Source organism: Sciurus carolinensis, chromosome 19 (genome assembly GCF_902686445.1).
Source record: "Sciurus carolinensis chromosome 19, mSciCar1.2, whole genome shotgun sequence".
NCBI lineage: Eukaryota > Metazoa > Chordata > Mammalia > Rodentia > Sciuridae > Sciurus > Sciurus carolinensis.
The window spans coordinates 684,378-702,633 of NC_062231.1; the positions used below are offsets into that span (position 1 = coordinate 684,378).

Sequence of the window (18,256 nt, forward strand, 5' to 3'; positions counted from 1 at the left end):
AAAAATACATCTTTCTTAGAAGAGAATATGATCTATACTTCCTCTATGTAAAATGTTCTCTAAAAACTAATCTTGCTTCTAAATGTAAAACCTAAAGATGTATCATTACTAGAAAAAAAGATAGGAAAGTATCTTTGTGGACCTGTGTTAGGCAAGGAGATTTTTACTATGATACAGAAAGCACTATCTTTAAAATAAAAAAAAAAGATAAGTGGGACTTCATCAACATTCATAATACCTCCTGTTAATAAAAGTCAAGCCACAGACTGAAAGAGCATATTGGTAGAGTGTGCGCGCGCACACACACACACACACACACACACACACATACACATATATATGGATTTCTATACAAATATTTAATAACTGTCAAAATGTAACAAGATCATGACAAAATTATAAAAATTATTTTAAAGAACATCTTATTAAGATGTGGGTGGTAAATAAGCACATGAAAATATGCTCAACATTGTTTGACATTATGTAAATGCAAATAAAAATAACAATATACTCATCAATGAGTGAGGTGGATAGCATATTTTACATATACATAAAACAAAATATTTCTCAACAACAAAAATAGAACTACACAAATAAGTCTCACTACTAAAAACATCATACAGAGTAATACATGCTCTATGATATTTCATGTATGTAAAATTCTGAAAAGTTTAAGTTAATGTATAGTCACAAATAGATGAGTGATTGCCTGTGTGGGCAGTGAGCACATGATTGGCAATATTGCACATTTAAGTATGTACAGCTGTTTTTTTTTTTTGTAATTTGTGCCATAATGAAGCTGTTGCTAAACATTCACTCTAGATGTTCCTGTTCTCCCAAGTTCTATTTTTGTTTTTCCCATAAAATTAGTCATTTTATTATCTTCACTCATAAATTCCTTTTTTGATACTCTATACTATGGAAATAACGTGAAATACAAAAATATTTTACAATCAAAAGATTTGATTTTTGTACTATTACTAATATTGAGGAAGGAGATCCAAGATGGCAGACCAGAGGGAGGCTGCGTTCCTTGTTGCTCCGTAACTCCGATTTCAAGCAGAGGATATCTGTTTCTTGGTGAGGCAGTTTTTGCTGCTTATTGATCCCCTGCTGTTTACTCCATTTGTCTGCTATGACCACCTGCACTCTGCCAGCATATTGACACCTTTTTTGAGTGCAGATTGCTCACTGTCAGGCACCTATCATCCGATTTGCCTGCCTCTCACCTGTCCATAGCCTGCCTTACACCTATCCATCACCCAACACAGGAGGTTCACTTCCAGATCATCAGACAACAGTCAGCAAACTGATTGCCAACTGCCAGTGGAGCACCAGCTGCCTGCTGTTGCCTGGAAGTGCACTGTTACAGTACCTGCAAGTTTTATTATATGTGGCTACTGCCATTTTGAGACAACAGCCAGGCCCCATAGGACCCCTGGCCAGAATGACTGAGCCCCATCTCCAGGAGGCGTCAACCCAACCGATCACTCCCTGCCTCTGGGGCCCTCACATCGACTGACTGCTCCCTGCTGCCAGGACACCCAGATCAACTGACTGCGCCCTATCACTGGTACCCCAAACTGACTGATTGCACCGGGCTTCCAGGATCCCGCAACCACACCAAACACACCCAACTTCCAGGACCAACCACACCCTGCCTCCATGACCTCCAGCTGACCATGTCCACACCCCGAGCTGCAGCTCCCCATTTGCCAACACATTTGGAAGCCAGAGTGGCCATCTTGGATAATCCTGGAAGACTTAGCTCCGATCTTTAGGTGGGGCAAAACCCATCCTGAGATGCCTGCTGGAGGCTTGAAGCTCATTGTCAGGTACCTCTCATGCATCAGGCTACTGAACTCTGGGAGGTTTCATTACTATATGACTGTTATAGTGTAGATTTTATTTTTTCTCCTTATTGAAAAATTTTAAGTTTTTATTTCTTTTCTTGTTCTCTTTCCTTTTGTTTACCTGTTCCCTCAGAGTCTCTTTCTCCCTTTTTTGCATGCTAATATCCAATTTCTCTTCATTACACTCTCACCCTTTCTATTATCTAGAACTTCTGTATATTCTTTTCTTATCCCATTAACAGCCACATTCTACATTCCTCTGCATTCTCTTTGTCCTCCATTAGAAACTGCAGACCTTATTGCAAATCTGTTTGTTTTACTGAAGATAATATTTGAACTCATTCTGTTTATTATGACAATTTTGTTATTGTCCTCATAGGGGCTATTTGGTCTAGGACTGCATAGTGTCTGAATTTGGCACTGCTAATATTGATCTCCCCTTAAAAAAAAAAAGGTTTTGAAAACCTATAGGGTCACTGTAAGCCTACAGGGGGAAATCTGCAATACCCCAGATCTGCACTGCTAGAGGGGAAGATACATGAACAACATGAAAAAACAAGGGAAGAAAATGATCCAAACAAATCTAGATTCAATATTAATAGAATCCAATGACAGTATGTTAGAAGAAATGTCAGAAAAGGACTTCAGATTATACATGATTAAGATGACTGGAGAAGCAAAGGATGAGCTAAGAGAGCAAATGCAGGCAATGAATGATAATACCAATAAGCTGAAAGAGCACCTGCAGGAAGCAAAAGATCATTTCAACAAAGAGATAGAGATTCTCAAAAAAACAAAAACAAAAAAAAACAAAAAAAAAGGAAATCCTTGAAATGAAGGAAACAATTAACCAAATAAAAAACTCAATGGAAAGCATCACTAATATTGAAAAATATTCATCATGGAAAAGTACACTTACAAAGAGATAATCACTGAGCCAAATCTGAGACTGGTTGTATTCAAAGAAAATTACTCTAAATCTGCTTTGCTATTAAAACATGTGACCTTGTTGCTGAATTGGAAAATAAACAGGAAAGAAATTCTAAAATCATCAATATTTTACAGTAAGTTTGTTTTAAAATATTTTATTATCACTTTTTACATAGTTGAACATGTACAATGTATTTATTTGTTTTTTGTTTGTTTGTTTTTGTTACCAGGAATTGAACTCAGGGTCACTCAAACAGTCACTACTATTAATTCAACATTCACAATTGGCTGGGAATTAATTATGTAAATTAATTTTATTACAAAGCCACCAGACCTAATACTTATATTTTACAGATTAAGGACAGCTCAGAGAGTTACACAGCTATTAAATGGTGGCACTGAGATTCAAATATAGATTAGTTTAATTCCAAAATACATTTTTAATGTTTAATTTCATGTGCAACTTCACTGGACCACAGTGCCAAGCTAAAACATTTTTTTCTGAATTTTTCTGTGAGCATGTATTAAAATGACATTTGCATTTGAACCAATGGACTATGAGTAAAGTAGACACCAATATTTTGGGAGAACCTAATCAATTCTCTTAAAGACTTGAACAGATTTAAAAAAAGACTGACCTCTAAGCAAAAGGAAAGTCTGCAGCAGACGTCTCTAGTCTTAAACACTGTGCTGTCAACCTACAGCTTGACAGCAGATTTTGAATTTACACACTTCCACAGTCATGTGAACCAGGTCTTCAAAATAAATTCCCTTAATGTATACACATACTATTTATACTGTTTTCTGAAGAGCTCTGACTAATCTTACATTTTATAGTGAGAAAATTTTCACATTTTTGGGATGTATTTCAAATTGATCTCAAAATGAATATTTCCATCAGTAATGTATGTGAGGTAATGAACTGACAATTCAGAGAGGCACAGTTTACAGGCATTTGTCAATCCTGACATTGATGTTGGAAAATCTGATTTATGTATTATATGGAAAAGGACATTTCAAGTGTTGCTGGATACATATTTCTTTTTTTCAATTAAAGAATAAGAGCATTTCTCTATATTTTAAAAATAAATATTCACACACATCCACAATTTTTTAAAGCATAGAAACTTACATGTAGGCTCCTGAACTTATTTGGTGTGTAGTGTGCATAGAGAATCTGATCTGATTTCTTCCACAATGGCTAATGTGCTGGAGTAATGGTTTTTATTTTTTGATGCATTGGTCATTCATTTTCTTTTCCACAGAATGAAAGGGATAAACCAAAAGAGAGTCAAAACAATTACTGTTCTTTAGAATCAACAGGGGCACATTTTAAAACCAGAGTAGCTCAGGATTTACTCCAGACTTTTTGTTGTAGTTTGTCTGGGGTGAGAATGAGAATTCCTTCTCTTCTTTTCTCTGTTCTGTTCTAATTTTAATGTGAAGCCAAGTTTGATAAAACCTGAACAACATGGTGGCTAATGTCATTCCATCTCTAAAATCCAGAGTGTAGGGGAAACCATTTGCAGTACATTTCACTGCTTTTCTCTCCATGTAGAAACCTCTGATCCTCTTAGATGGTTGGAAAAATGTGGGAGAAGGGCATTCACTTTCTCTTTCTCACTTCATGTTTAAACATTCTGGAGCTTCCTGATGTGTGAAGACATATTTGTAGGGCTTCACTTCAGTATGAATTGTCTGGTATTGAGTAAGGAGTAATCTTTGATAAAAAGATCTGCCATGTTCTTTACATTTGTAGGATTTCTCTCCTGTATGCATTCTCTGTTGGGGAAATAAGGTGTGATTTGTGAACAAGAGCTTGGCCATATTCTTCAGATTTCTAGGGCTTCTCTCCAGTATGAATTCTCTGGTGACGAATAAGGTGTGCTTTTTGAATAAAAGCTTTGCCACATTCTTTACATTTGTATGGCTTCTCTCCAGTATGAATTCTGCTGTGGTAAATAAAACTTGATTTTTTATTAAAAGCTTTGCCACATTCTTCACATTTGTAGGGTTTCTCATCAGTATGAATTTTCTCATGGCAAATAAGGCTTGATTTTTCATTAAAAAATTTGCCACATTCTTTACATTTGTATTGTTTCTGTCTAGTATGAATTCTATGGTGGTGAATAAGGCTTGATTTATGACTAAATGATTTGTCACATTCTTCACATTTGTAGGGCTTCTCTCCAGTATGAATATTTTGGTGTTCAATAAGTTGTGATTCTTGATAAAAAGCTTTGCCACATTCTTTACATTTATAGGGCTTCTCTCCAGTATGAATTCTTTGGTGGCAAATGAGGTATGATTTTTTAATAAAAGCCTTGCCACATTCACATTTGTAGGGCTTTTGTCCAGTATGAATTCTGTGGTGGTAAATAAGGTCTGATTTATGATTAAAAGTTTTGTCACATTCTTGACATTTGTAGGGTTTCACTCCACTACAAATATTCTGGTGTTCAGTGAGGTGTGATTGTTGATAAAAAGTTTTGCCATGTTCTTCACATATGTAGGACTTTTCTATAGAATGGATTCTGTGGTGGTAATTAAGTCTTGATTTTGTATTAAAAACTTTGTCACATTGTTCACATTTATAGGGTTTCTCTCCACTATGAATATTCTGGTGTTCATTAAAGCGTGATTGTTTATAGAAAGTTTTGCCACATTCTTCACATTTGTAGGATTTCTCTGTAGGATGAATTCTGTGGTGGTGATTAAGGCTTGATTTATGACTAAAAGCTTTGTCACATTCTTGACATTTGTAGGGCTTCTCTTCTCTATGAATATTCTGGTGTTCAGTAAGGTGTTGATAAAAAGCTCTCCCACATTCTTTACATTTGTAGAGCTTCTCTCCAGTATGAATTCTCTGGTGGTGAATAAGATGTGCTTTTTGAATAAAAGCTTTGTCACATTCTTTACATTTGTATGGCTTCTCTCCAGTATGAATTCGTTGATGGCAAGTAAGGCTTGATTTTTCATTAAAAGTTTTGCCACATTCTTCACATTTGTAGGGCTTCTTCCCAGCATGAATTCTGAGGTGTTTATTAAGAAGTGATCTTCGATTAAAAGCTTTGTCACATTCTTTACATTTGTAGGGCTTCTCTCCAGTATGAATTCTCTGATGTTGAGTAAGAAGTGATCTTTGATAAAAAGCTTTGCCACATTTTTTACATTTGTAGGGTTTCTCTCCTCTATGAATATTCTGGTGTTCAGTAAAGCGTGATTGTTTATAAAAATTTTTGCCGCATTCTTCACATTTGTAGAACTTCTCTGTAGTATGAATTCTGTGGTGGTGATTAAGGCTTGATTTCTGTTTAAAATCTTTGTTACATTCTTGACATTTGTAGGGTTTATCTCCTCTATGAACATTCTGGTATTCAGTAAGGTGTGACTGTTGATAAAAAGCTTTCCCACATTCTTTACATTCGTAGGGCTTCTCTCCAGTATGAATTCTTTGGTGGTGAATAAGATGTGGTTTTTGAATAAAAGTTTTTCCACATTCTTTACATTTGTATGGCTTCTCTCCAGTATGAATTTGTTGATGGCAAGTAAGGCTTGATTTTTCATTAAAAGTTTTGCCACATTCTTCACATTTGTAGGGCTTCTTCCCAGTATGAATTCTGAGGTGTTTATTAAGAAGTGATCTTCGATTAAAAGCTTTGTCACATTCTTTACATTTGTAGGGCTTCTCTCCAGTATGAATTCTCTGATGTTGAGTAAGAAGTGATCTTTGATAAAAAGCTTTGCCACATTTTTTACATTTGTAGGGCTTCACTCCAGTATGAATTCTCTGGTGGTGAATAAGGCCTGATTTATGATTGAAAGCTTTGTCACATTTTTCACATTTGTAGGGCTTCTCTCCAGTATGAATTTTGTTGTAGTAAATGCTTAATTTTTGAAAAGAAGTTTTGCCACATTCTTTATATCTGTAGAGCTTCTTTCCAGTATGAATTATCTGGTGGCAAATAAGGTGTGGTTTTTTAACAAAAGCTTTGCCACATTCTTCACATTTGTAGGACTTCTCTCCACTATGAATTCTTTGATGTTGGGTAAGATTTTGAATTTTATTAAAACTTTTGCTGCATTCTTTACATGTATAGAGGTTCTCTTTAGTATGAATACTGTGTTGCTGAGTATCAGTTGAGCTTTTCTTAAAATCTTTGTCACTTTCTTTACATTTGTAGGTTTTCTCACTTCTATGCCACCTCACGTGTTTACAAATGATTGAGCAACTATTAGTGGCTTTGCCACATTTGTTACATTTGGTGGTCTGCTCTCCAGTAGGAAGCCTCTGATTATTAACAATGGGTAATATTTGATTAAAAGTTTTGCCACATTCTTTAAATTTATACAGTTTATCACTGCCATAGTATTTGTAGTATTTAGAAAGGGTTGAGATATCAAATAATTTAATAACTTCTATAAAATTATAGGGCTCTCTTTCAGTATGAATTCTCCTGTATTGAGTAAGGTTTGCAATTTGATTAAAAGCTCTCTCATATATCTTAAATTTGCAAGGCTTCACTTGCCTATGAATATTTGGATGGGTAATAAGTTTTGAACATTCAAATAAGACTTTCCCACATATTTCATCACGGTAAAGATTCTTTGAAAAATGAGTAGACTGATGTTTTCTGGCATGGCAACCAATGCTAATATTTTTATGAGTTTCTCCATACTCATAATTTGTATCACCAATATGATCATCCTGGTAATTACACAGGACAGAGACCTGGCTAAAGATGTTACTTGTTTCATTATATATGTAGCATACTTTACAGAAATCTGTATCTGAAGTTCCATTAAGCAATAATGGACAAGTGTGGACCCTCTTCCAATTGTTAAAATTGTATGTTTGGGCAAAAAGAGCAGCTATTTGTTCATTGCAGAATAATGAACATTTCCTAAAGAAACTCTCAAAATGAGCACTTTTGGAAATTTGCCTTTCAGTTTTAAATATCTTGTCTATAAAAATATTTGAATGGAAGTGTAAGTCAATGCTACATTGAAAATTAATCAAGTTGAAAATTGAAGCATGAAGTAGATCTCTTTTAAGATTTTTCACATTTCCTTTCAGAGGAAATTTGTGCTCCAAAAATTGCTGTGGATATATTCTTAGAGATGTACATAGTTCCTCAAAAGTAAATGGTATAAGTTGAAAACTTTTCTGAGACATTAAATGTTCTTGATGTCTGTTGACAGAAAAATTGTCATTATGAATAGTCACTGCTAATTGGTTTTCTTCCTTATAAGATGATTTCTGATGTTGACTCTCACTTTCATTTTTCCATATCCTTTGTTGCAAATAATCAAGGTCACAATTTTCATATTTTTCATTGATCACTTTTTGCAATATATGGTTTATTCCTTGGTCTGGTAAAAATTCTTGGGTATGATGAGAAGTTATGGCTGAAATAAATCAAAATAATAATTACTTTACTTACTAGACTGAGATGAATATATTTTGCACATAACATGTGAAATTATAGCAAAGTCAGGACATTAGCAGGGTAGAAGATTAGTAAATACAAGGTTATAATTAGTCCAGAAATACATAAAATAAATAAAAATGTACAGAAAATAGTTGCCTTTTGAAAATTACCCAAACTATTGTAGACATCACACTATCCAAAGTGAACAAGGAGAGTAATACTAAGGAGAGTAACTACTAAGGAGCATAATATAGTAGAGGGAAGGAAAGTATGTTACTTTTATCAACCACAACCTTTCCTTCTCAATACAGCATTGTGCAATTAGAAAAAAATCTACCAGAAACCTTCACTCCCAGTAGAATAAGAACAATATGAAAAATAAAAAAAGATTTTTAACTTTCTTGAAAAGTGTCTCAAAACTTGTTTTTGTCTACCATGACAGAGAGACCTGGAAATAACAGATAGATTTTGAATGATAATAACAGATATTCAACAGGATTAAAGAGGCTATGGGCTCTTAAGAAGAAATAGGGACAAAATTTTTAATGAGGAAAAATACACACACATCTAGAGAAGATTTTCCATGTAAAAAAGTTTGAGAGGCAATAAAAACTTACACAGCATATGTCCATAACACTTAGTTGAAACAAACATATGACTATCAAGACTAATAAATTGCTGCTTATTTTTAAATTTGTGTTATTTGTTGATTTTTTCCATTGACAAATTCAACTTTCTGTATTTTCTAAATATGTCATGGTATTTTAACATATACACACAAGGTAAATGACTAAATCTAGTGAATTAACACATGCATTATTTCATATAATTGACACTTTTGTGCTTACAAAGTATTACATTCTTTCTATAAATATTTATCAGTTGGTAGAGTGCTTGCCTTGCAAGCACGAGGCCCTGGGTTCAATCCCCAGCACTGCAGAAAAAAAAGAAAAAAACTAATACACAACACTCATTATGTGGTACAAAAAAGGTCTTGACCTTCTTACTCCTATTAAAATAAAAAATTTTCACACATTCAGTAACAATATGCCAACACTCCACAAAACACAGTATCTGGTGACCACAATTTTATTCTTAAATTTCTAACTCCCACAAGTGAGTCAGATGCTCCTGCAACTGACTTTTGTGTCTGCCTTGTTTCATTTAATGCAAGGACCTGCATATTCATCCTATGTCACTCTAAATGACAAGGTATTTTTTCCTTATGGCTAAATAGTAATAGTGCATAAACACCACATTTTCACTCATCAAATCATTGATGGGCACAATAGATTGAGTCCATATCTTGACTATTGAGAACAATGCACTGCACACAACTGTGGAGCTAACTTTTCAATATCCTGATTTAATCTAATGGATACATATTGAGTACTGGTATTTCTGGATCACAGGGTCATTCTACATTTAATTTTTTATATGTGGTCCTTGGGATTCAGCCCAAGGGTGCTATACAACTAAACTACAACATAAGCCCTTTTAAAATTGCTCAAGACATGTTTTTTCTAAGTTTCTGTGATTTGCCTCAACTTGAAATCCTTTTGCATGGCCTCCTAATTAGCTGGGATCACAAGCATTTAACACTGTAATTTCCTATTTTTATTTATTTAAAAAACTTCCAGGGTTGGGGCTGTAGCTCAGTGACAGAGGGCTTGCCTAGCATTTGTGAGGCACTGGGCTCAATCCTCAGCACCACATAAAATAAACAAATAAAACAAAGGTATTATGTTCATCTATAACTACAAGAAGAAAATTAAAAATAAAAACTTCCATACAGTTTTCCAAAATGACTATTTAATACACTGTTACTTTGCTTGATGGACAAATCAATAAAGATTAAGGAAAGCATGACTTAATCAAATTAACAAAACAAAACATTTGGAATTGAATATTAGGATTGTGAGAGTTATGAATTATCAAAAGAATACTAAATAACAATTTGAAGGAAGTTTAGTGAGTTAAATTAAGACAAAAATGTTTACTATAAATAAGCAGAAATGTGAAGCATTAGTTTAAAAAGTATCCGAGAAAGGCATGCACGGTGTGCAAAATTGTAATCCTAGCAATGTGGGAGGTTGACCAAGGAGGACCATAAGTTCAAGGACAGTCTAGGCAACTTAGAGAAATTCTATAAAAAATTTTAAAACTATAGAATATATAAACAGAAGTGCAATATATATAATAACATATGAATTACAAATATAAATATACATATAATAAAAATATATAAAGGGTAGTGGGAGAGGAATCAAAAGCATATGAAAATTAATAAACCACACATTAAACCATCAAGTCAAGTAGAAAAAACAATGATAAGAAATATAAAAAATAACTTTCAAGGTAGGAATAGTGAGTTCTTCACTTTTAAAAATTAATTAGACTATAAATGCATTCTAACAAAACACAAATCAAGACAAAAACTTGACTAACAGAATTAAATCTAAAAGAAGGAATCAAGTCAGTTTGGGGAGAGAATGTAAGGAGAAACAGCATGGCCTGCTCTTACAGGGTCTCTGGGGTCCTTCAGCCCCAGGTAAGTGAGTGAGCAAGGGATCTACAGACAGGTTGCAGCCTCTGCCCTGCAGACCCCTGGAGTTTCCCCTGCAATGCCCACTGGCTGGCCCAGTCTGTGGAGGACCTGCAAACCTCTTTCCTTCCACCTGGATGACATGATTGCTATTAGTGCCATGACCAGCATGGCCAAACTCTCAGTTCAAGCAAGGGGTGAAGGTGGATTGTAAAATAACAATTGGCACACACAGATTTTGAAGATTAAGCTGGGATCAGGTGAAGGTCTGCCCTCTGATGTAAATGATGTAAATGTATATCTAAAAAAACAAATTAAAAAATTAAAAATAAAGTAAATAAATATAAAAGAAATGCAATTCTTTGTAATCTACAGGGAACTCGAAATCTATGGACATGAGTAGAATGAAAGCAAAAGAATTTAAGAGTATTACATACAAACTGACCAAAAGAAACCTGGGATAGTCAAACTATGATATGGAAAACATTGTTTAAAACAAAAGGTTATATGAGATAAAATATATTTTTTATTTAAAAAACTCTGAAAAGAGGCAAAGTAGAATATATAAAATGGAACATTCCCTCGAATACTGAAATAAAAATAGATATAATTTTAGCACACATCATACTTCTCAAATATAAAAAGGTAAGATTAACAGAAGTAAATACAGAAAAAGAAAGCAATACTATAATGTTAGGAAACACCAATTCCCACTTATTGTAAAGGAAAAGTAAAACAAAATGGCAATCACGAAACAGAAGATTTTGAAAATTACTTTAAACAAATTTGACATATCTGGAGACTCCATGTAATACATACCAAACTCCCAATGTTATTTTTTTCTGAAATGGTAAAACTTAGTCTAGAATTTAATGGAATCTCAAAAAATTCTATGAATGCCTCAAAAATACTCAAAATATAAACAAAATTGGGAGAATGATTTTTTTATGATTTAAAAATCTTGAAATCTACATTACCGAATTGTTAATACTGACATCATATTAGATAGGCATATTGAATTCTGAGTGTAATAAGCTCTTGCGTATGCAGTGAATTAAGATATATTTGCACACCAATATTTGTTGCACTATTATTCAACAAAGTTACCATGGGGAAGAAAACCAAATGTCCCCTGAATAAATGGTTAAGGAAATTTGGAATATAGAAACTACAATATATTTTTCAAGTTAGAACATTTATAAATTTTTGTAAAATGTATACTCAGGATAAATTTCAGTACATTATGTTAATGGAAATAAATTACTAACAAAATGACAAATATGACAGAATTAAACATAACAAAATTAAAAACAAAATTTCTGACTAGTAATGAGAATGCCATTAGTGGTGGGAGAAGACAGAATTGAGCCCTGTTTACATAAAAACTAATTTATTGATTTCTGAAATGAAAACTTTCTACAGATAATATTACATAAAAAATTTGAGTTAACATTACTGAACAATATTCTTGGTGTATTGTAGACAGCATGTTTTGTGGTTTTGATCACAATTAAAATTTCAAACAACACTTAGAAGATAAAAATAATTTCAAAATGTTTAAAAGTTACCTTTAATTTGCTATGGTCTTTATCCTATAAATAAGGACAAATTCATGAAATGCAGATAAAGGACATGCATGTAATCCAGATTCTAGGAATTCTGAGGAAGAAAGATTGTAATTTCAAGACCATCCACAATAACTGAGTGAGAATGTTTCTCCAAATATAAATAAAAAGAGGATGGGAATGTAACTCATTATTACAGCACCCCAGGATTCAATTCCCATTACATTGATATATAGAAAATTTACATTACTATGTACATAGGCAGGATGAAAAACCAATACAGATAAATTATTAAAGTCATTTTAAAAAGGTATAATACTTATAGAAGTAAAAGCACATGTAATTTTTTCCATAAGAGAAACAATTTTAATTTCAACTTACATTATCCTAATTTGTGAAGTAATGGAAATTGTCACCTAATCATAATATAAAAATAAAACAGTATTAAGCGATATGAGGAAATCTAATCTACAACATGGAAACTACTCTATACAATGAAAGAAAACAAGAAAATTTAAATAACAAAATTGTATATAACAACAGATGTATTATTATTTTCACAAACTCTTTTATATTCTCTTTTTCTTGAGGTTTCTTGTGATACAGGTTACTCACAGCATGTGGTCAGTAATATCCATATCACAATTTCCTAAATGATGTTCTCAGAAAAATATCTTTTCAGTTAGTTAAGGGTCAATGTCCATCTTGTATTCTCAGGCTGCCAAGTTGTGTCTATGCAATAAGAATAAAACTGAAATGACTTTTGGAGCATAAATTAGTAGAGAAAGTTTACTTCATCACAAGCACAGCAATACCATGACAGTAAATTTCCTAAAAAGGATGATGAAGACTAACAGGAAGGTACTGTATAAACAGTATATCAACTGTGGAAATTCTGTAGGAAGGAATGAATCATATCCCAGATGGGATGATGTGGGATTGAATGAAATTTTCTTATGCTACTCAGAATACTGTGTAATTTAAAATTTGTGAATTTTTATTTCTGAAATTTCCTGTAACTCAAAGAAAACTGAGAAAGTGAAACCATGGAGAAGGAGATCTATAGTAGTCAAATTATTGAAAGACAAAGATGTAAACTTGAGAGTGATAAGAGATAAAAAAAAAACTTATCAAACGTAAAAGAGCATCCATAATTAGCTATATATATCTACTAATTATTGAGGTTGAAAGGAAGTGGGATGACATGGTTAAACTTCTTCAAAAAAATTTATCAATCAATGATTTGATTACCAGAAAAATTGTGCTTCAAAAGTCAAGGAGGAATTTGTACACTGAGATGTTTGCTGTAAAAAAACAATTTCTTGGGCTGGGAATACAGCTCAGTTAGTAGAGTGCTTGCCTTGGAAGTATGAGGCCCTGGGTTCAGTCCCCAGCACCAAAACAAAAAAAAAAAAAAAAAAAAAAAAAAAAAAAAAACTTCTCAAGAAACAATGATAGAGCCATCAAACTTAAATGAAATAATAAAAGTCTGTACATTGAGAGCCCATATATCACAAGAAATAATGATAATTTCTGGTTATTGCCTTGTCACTACCTGTATGACTGTTTACTCATTTTCCCCAAACTGGGCAATTAGGAGATTGGAAAGAAAACACAAAAATAGAGATAGCAGGAACCACTGGTTCAGTCAAATCCCTGATGGAAGAAGACTGACCATAAGCAGGCTCTTCAAAGATTATTATATAGGTTTTCACATCAAAGGGATTCATTGTGAGAAAGTTACTTTAAAATAGAACTGACTTCAAAATTTGAACAGCCCAGTACAGTCATAAGCTTGCACCCAAAATTCTCCACTCCAGGAAGTCATGGCAACCTTGGAATTTCCCTTTGAACAGGGTATCACTATACAACTGGGTGGTTTCTGTGGCACCACAGTGTCAAGAGATCCCCAAGGGAAGTGTCAGCTTCTGTTTCTGGGCTATTTAAGACCCATAATTCATTCACCACTCCTGACACTGGTTTGTAATTCTTTTCTATTTGTTTTTAAAATAAGAATAAAAAATACTGATAAATTTAGTTGAATGATACTGTAAGAGTCCATTTTCATTTGCTATAAGAAAATACCCAAGGATGGTTACTTTATAATAAAAAAGTTCTTTATTCAGAAAAAGTCTAGAATCAAGAAATTCCACCAATTTTGCCTCTGGTGAGTACACATTTTAGTAAACCACAGCATGGTTTATGAAATCATGTTGGGAACATGGGAAAGAAAGAAATCATATGGATAGAAACAAAGAGTAAGGAGGGGCAATTTCATAGGAGGATTCCTGTATCCATGACAGCAGAATAAATTGGACACAACTTTCCTATGTTCATATATGAAGACACAACCAGTGAAACTGCACATCATGTACAACAACAAAAATGGGATTCTAATTAGAATAAGTTATACCCCATGTTTGTATAATGTCAAAATATACTGTACTGTCATGTATATCTAAAAACAACAAATACAAAAATCAAAATAAAATAATGCACAATGTTCTCAAGGACAAAATAATCTCAATTTTATCCCCATAGCAAAGAAAAATATTTGAGGTGAAAAAGTTTACTTATATAATTACTGATTGGATTATATATACATACATGTATTTGGAATGTTAAAGCATTACACATATGTACACATGCTGAATTTTGCAGGTTATATTCAATAGGTAATAAAAAAACTCACTTTACACAAGATAATGATTCTTTTACTAATAATATGAAAGCAAAAACAAAAGTGATACACAAGAAAAAAGACAAGAAAATTCTTCACCAGACTGGGGAAACATCAACATCAACTCCTGAAGACATGCAGTTGGGGACTCCTGTCTGTGGCAACTTTTCATGAAACTGGCTGGGAAGTCCCAACCCAGAGCCTCTTCTCCAGAGGTATGACTCTGAAGTATTCTTACCAATAGGGCTCTGAAATACAAGTTAGAACAAAGAAATCTCCTTTCTAACAACCTGCATGGCCTAGTGATCTCCTCAAAGACACTTCTCCTCAAGTGCTGGCCAGATTCCTGAAGGGAGGGAGGGATAGCCTTGAGATAACTGAATGAAATTAAACCCCTATCTCTCACCCTGTACAAAAATCAACTCAAAATGGATCAAGGATCTAGGAATTAGACCTGAGATCCTTCACCAAATAGAAGAAAAAGTAGACTCAAATCTCCATCACGTTGGCTTAGGACCAGACTTCCTTAACAAAATCCCCATAGCACAAGAAATAAAATCAGAATTAATAAATGAGATAGATTCAAACTAAAAAGGTTTTTCTCAGCAAAGGAAATTGTCAATAATGTGAAAAGAGAGCCTACAGAGTGGGAGAAAATATTTTCCACACACTTCAGACAGAGCACTAATCTCCAAAGCTTATAAAGAACTTAAAAAAACTTTACACCAAAAATACAAAGAACCCAATCAATAAATGGACTAATAACTGGGCAGACACTTCACAGAAGAAGATATACAGGTGATCAACAAATATACGAAAAGGTGCTCATCTCTAGCTATTAGAGGAATGCAAATTAAAACCACCCTAAGATTTTATCTAACTCCAACTAGAATAACTATTATGAAGAACACAAGCAATAATTGTTAGCATGGATGTGGGGAAAAAGACACACTCATACATTGCTGGTGGAGTTGCAAATTGATGCAACCACTTTGGAAAGCAGTATGGAAATTCCTCAGAAAACTTGGAATGAACCCACCATTTGACCCAGCTATCCCACTCCTTGGTTTATTCCCAAAAGATCTAAAATCAGCATGCTATAGTGATGCAGTCACGTCAATGTTCACAGCAGCTCAATTCACAATAGCTAGATTGTGGAACCAACCGAGATGCCCTTCAATTGATGAATGGATAAGGAAACTGTGGTATATGTACACTGAATATTACTTAGCCATAAAGAAGAATAAAATTATGGGATTTGCTGGTAAATGGATGAAGTTGGAAAATGCCATGCTAAGTAAAATAGGCCAAGTCCAAAAAACCAAAGACTGAATGTTTTCTCTGATAAGTGGATGATGATACATAATGAGAGGGGATGGGGGGGGTAAGAAGACTGAAGGAAATTGGATGGTGTAGAGGAAGATGGAGCAGGAGTGGATGGGGGAAGTAATTATAGTAGAATGAGACAGAATTATCCTATGTAAATGTATGATTACATGAATGGTGTGAATCCAAATTGTGTAAAACCATAGAAATGAAAAGTTGTACCCCATTTGTGTACAATGAATCAAATGCAGTCTGTAAAAATAAAAAATAAATAAATAAAAAAGCAGTGTTGGGGATATAGCTCAGTTGGTACAGTGCTTGTCTCACATGCACAAGGTCCTGGGTTCAATCTCCAGCACCATAAAAATAAAAAAATAAATAAATATAAAAAAACGAATTCAGTTACTGTAACTGATTAAAAAAAAAAAAAGGAGACAATGAGCCAAACCCATCAGCATTCTTTAGAAGTTCCATCAAAGACATGAAGGGACACGTCACACAGGGACATTGACAGGAAATATTTTTTTAATATTATCTTTAGCTATTTACTGTTGAAATGGTTAAATTTTTACCTGTAAACTATTAAAGTAAGTTTTCTGTGTGAGATGGCATGGAGTGGAGATAAACATAAAACCTGGTTCCATACCCCTTGGAATAAAAAATGGTTCTGAAGACCATGTGACTGAAAATGGAATTAAAGAACCACATGCATTATTACTGTTTCCACAATTCTCTTACCAACAAAAGATATCATTAGATTGCCATATTTGTATATCAAGTTTAATTTACAGAAAATCAATGTTTGTGGGTGCTTTATTGATTCAAAGGGTAACACTTGGAGAAAATATAGGGTGATTTTTTTGAGTATTTTTAGTTTTTGAACAAAACATGTAGATAGTATAGTATCTCATATGAATAAAAATACTGTTTTTCTTTGTTCAGTGGCATGTGTTCCTATAAGACCTAAACTGGAACAGGCTGAGTTCATCACAGCTAGTAATAGAGAAGTTTTGGGAGGCCATGCTATATACTATCTATCCTACAATCCAAAAAGTATAAAAACCACTATAAATTAAGTAGGACAAAAGAGGCATCTAAACTCAAAATATATCTAATAAAATAAAGTGGGAGGTTTGAATATTCCAGGAGCAATTCATCATTTTATACTTGTTTCTGATTATACTTCCCTGCAGAGTGTCCAAGACTAAATAGGTGGTACTATATTGGGCTGTTTTTATAAACATTTGGAGGTCACTTACATCCATTTCTTGGTGGGAATTAAATTGAAATAGCTGTCATAAGGCTGAGATTGTAGCTAAGAAATGGAGCACTTTATTAGCATGTGTGATACCCTGAATTTCAACAACTGTAGTCAAATTGTCCAAAGACAAAGAGGTATCTTGACTATTGTGAACAATGCTTGAACTGAACAAAGTAGTGGTGCTATCTCTTCAACACGCTGATTTAATGTCTTGTGGATACACATTAAGTACTTGCATTCTGGATCATGGGGTCATTCTATGTTTCGTTTCTAATGTGTGATGCTTAGGATAAGACCAACATAAGCACTTTTAATATTCTTAAAGATATATAAATGCCCCAAAATTAATCAGGACTAGATCTATTTTCAAAAAAATACTAAAAGGAATGCTTCATACTAAAAATAAATCTGCATAGCAACACAAGTCCCATGAAATCTTAAAGTTTTCTTGGCAAAAAAAAGTCATATACAATTTTATTTTACTGTAAAAAAAGGTCACAAAGGAAGTAATTTTTAAATAGAATTTGAAAGACAAAAGCATTAAAAAATCAACATAAACCTGTTATTGGGAATGCAATATAAAAACTCTAACATCAGTAATAAAATTTTGAAATGATATTTAAATACACTGAATTTTTATAATGAATTGAAGTTAATGTGTTAC

General features: G+C 33.4%; 1 protein-coding gene across 1 annotated transcript in view; it reads right to left on the reverse strand.

Moving 5' to 3' along the window:
• Window positions 1–2,997: 2,997 nt before the first annotated feature.
• The window catches only part of LOC124971132 (zinc finger protein 107-like), a 30,292-nt gene continuing 15,033 nt past the window's right edge, over window positions 2,998–18,256 (reverse strand). Inside the window, exon 4 of the mRNA XM_047534923.1 lies at window positions 2,998–8,192. Coding sequence (XP_047390879.1) covers window positions 4,624–8,192 — 3,569 coding nt within the window. The 3' untranslated portion in view covers window positions 2,998–4,623. The remainder of the gene's footprint in view (window positions 8,193–18,256) is intronic.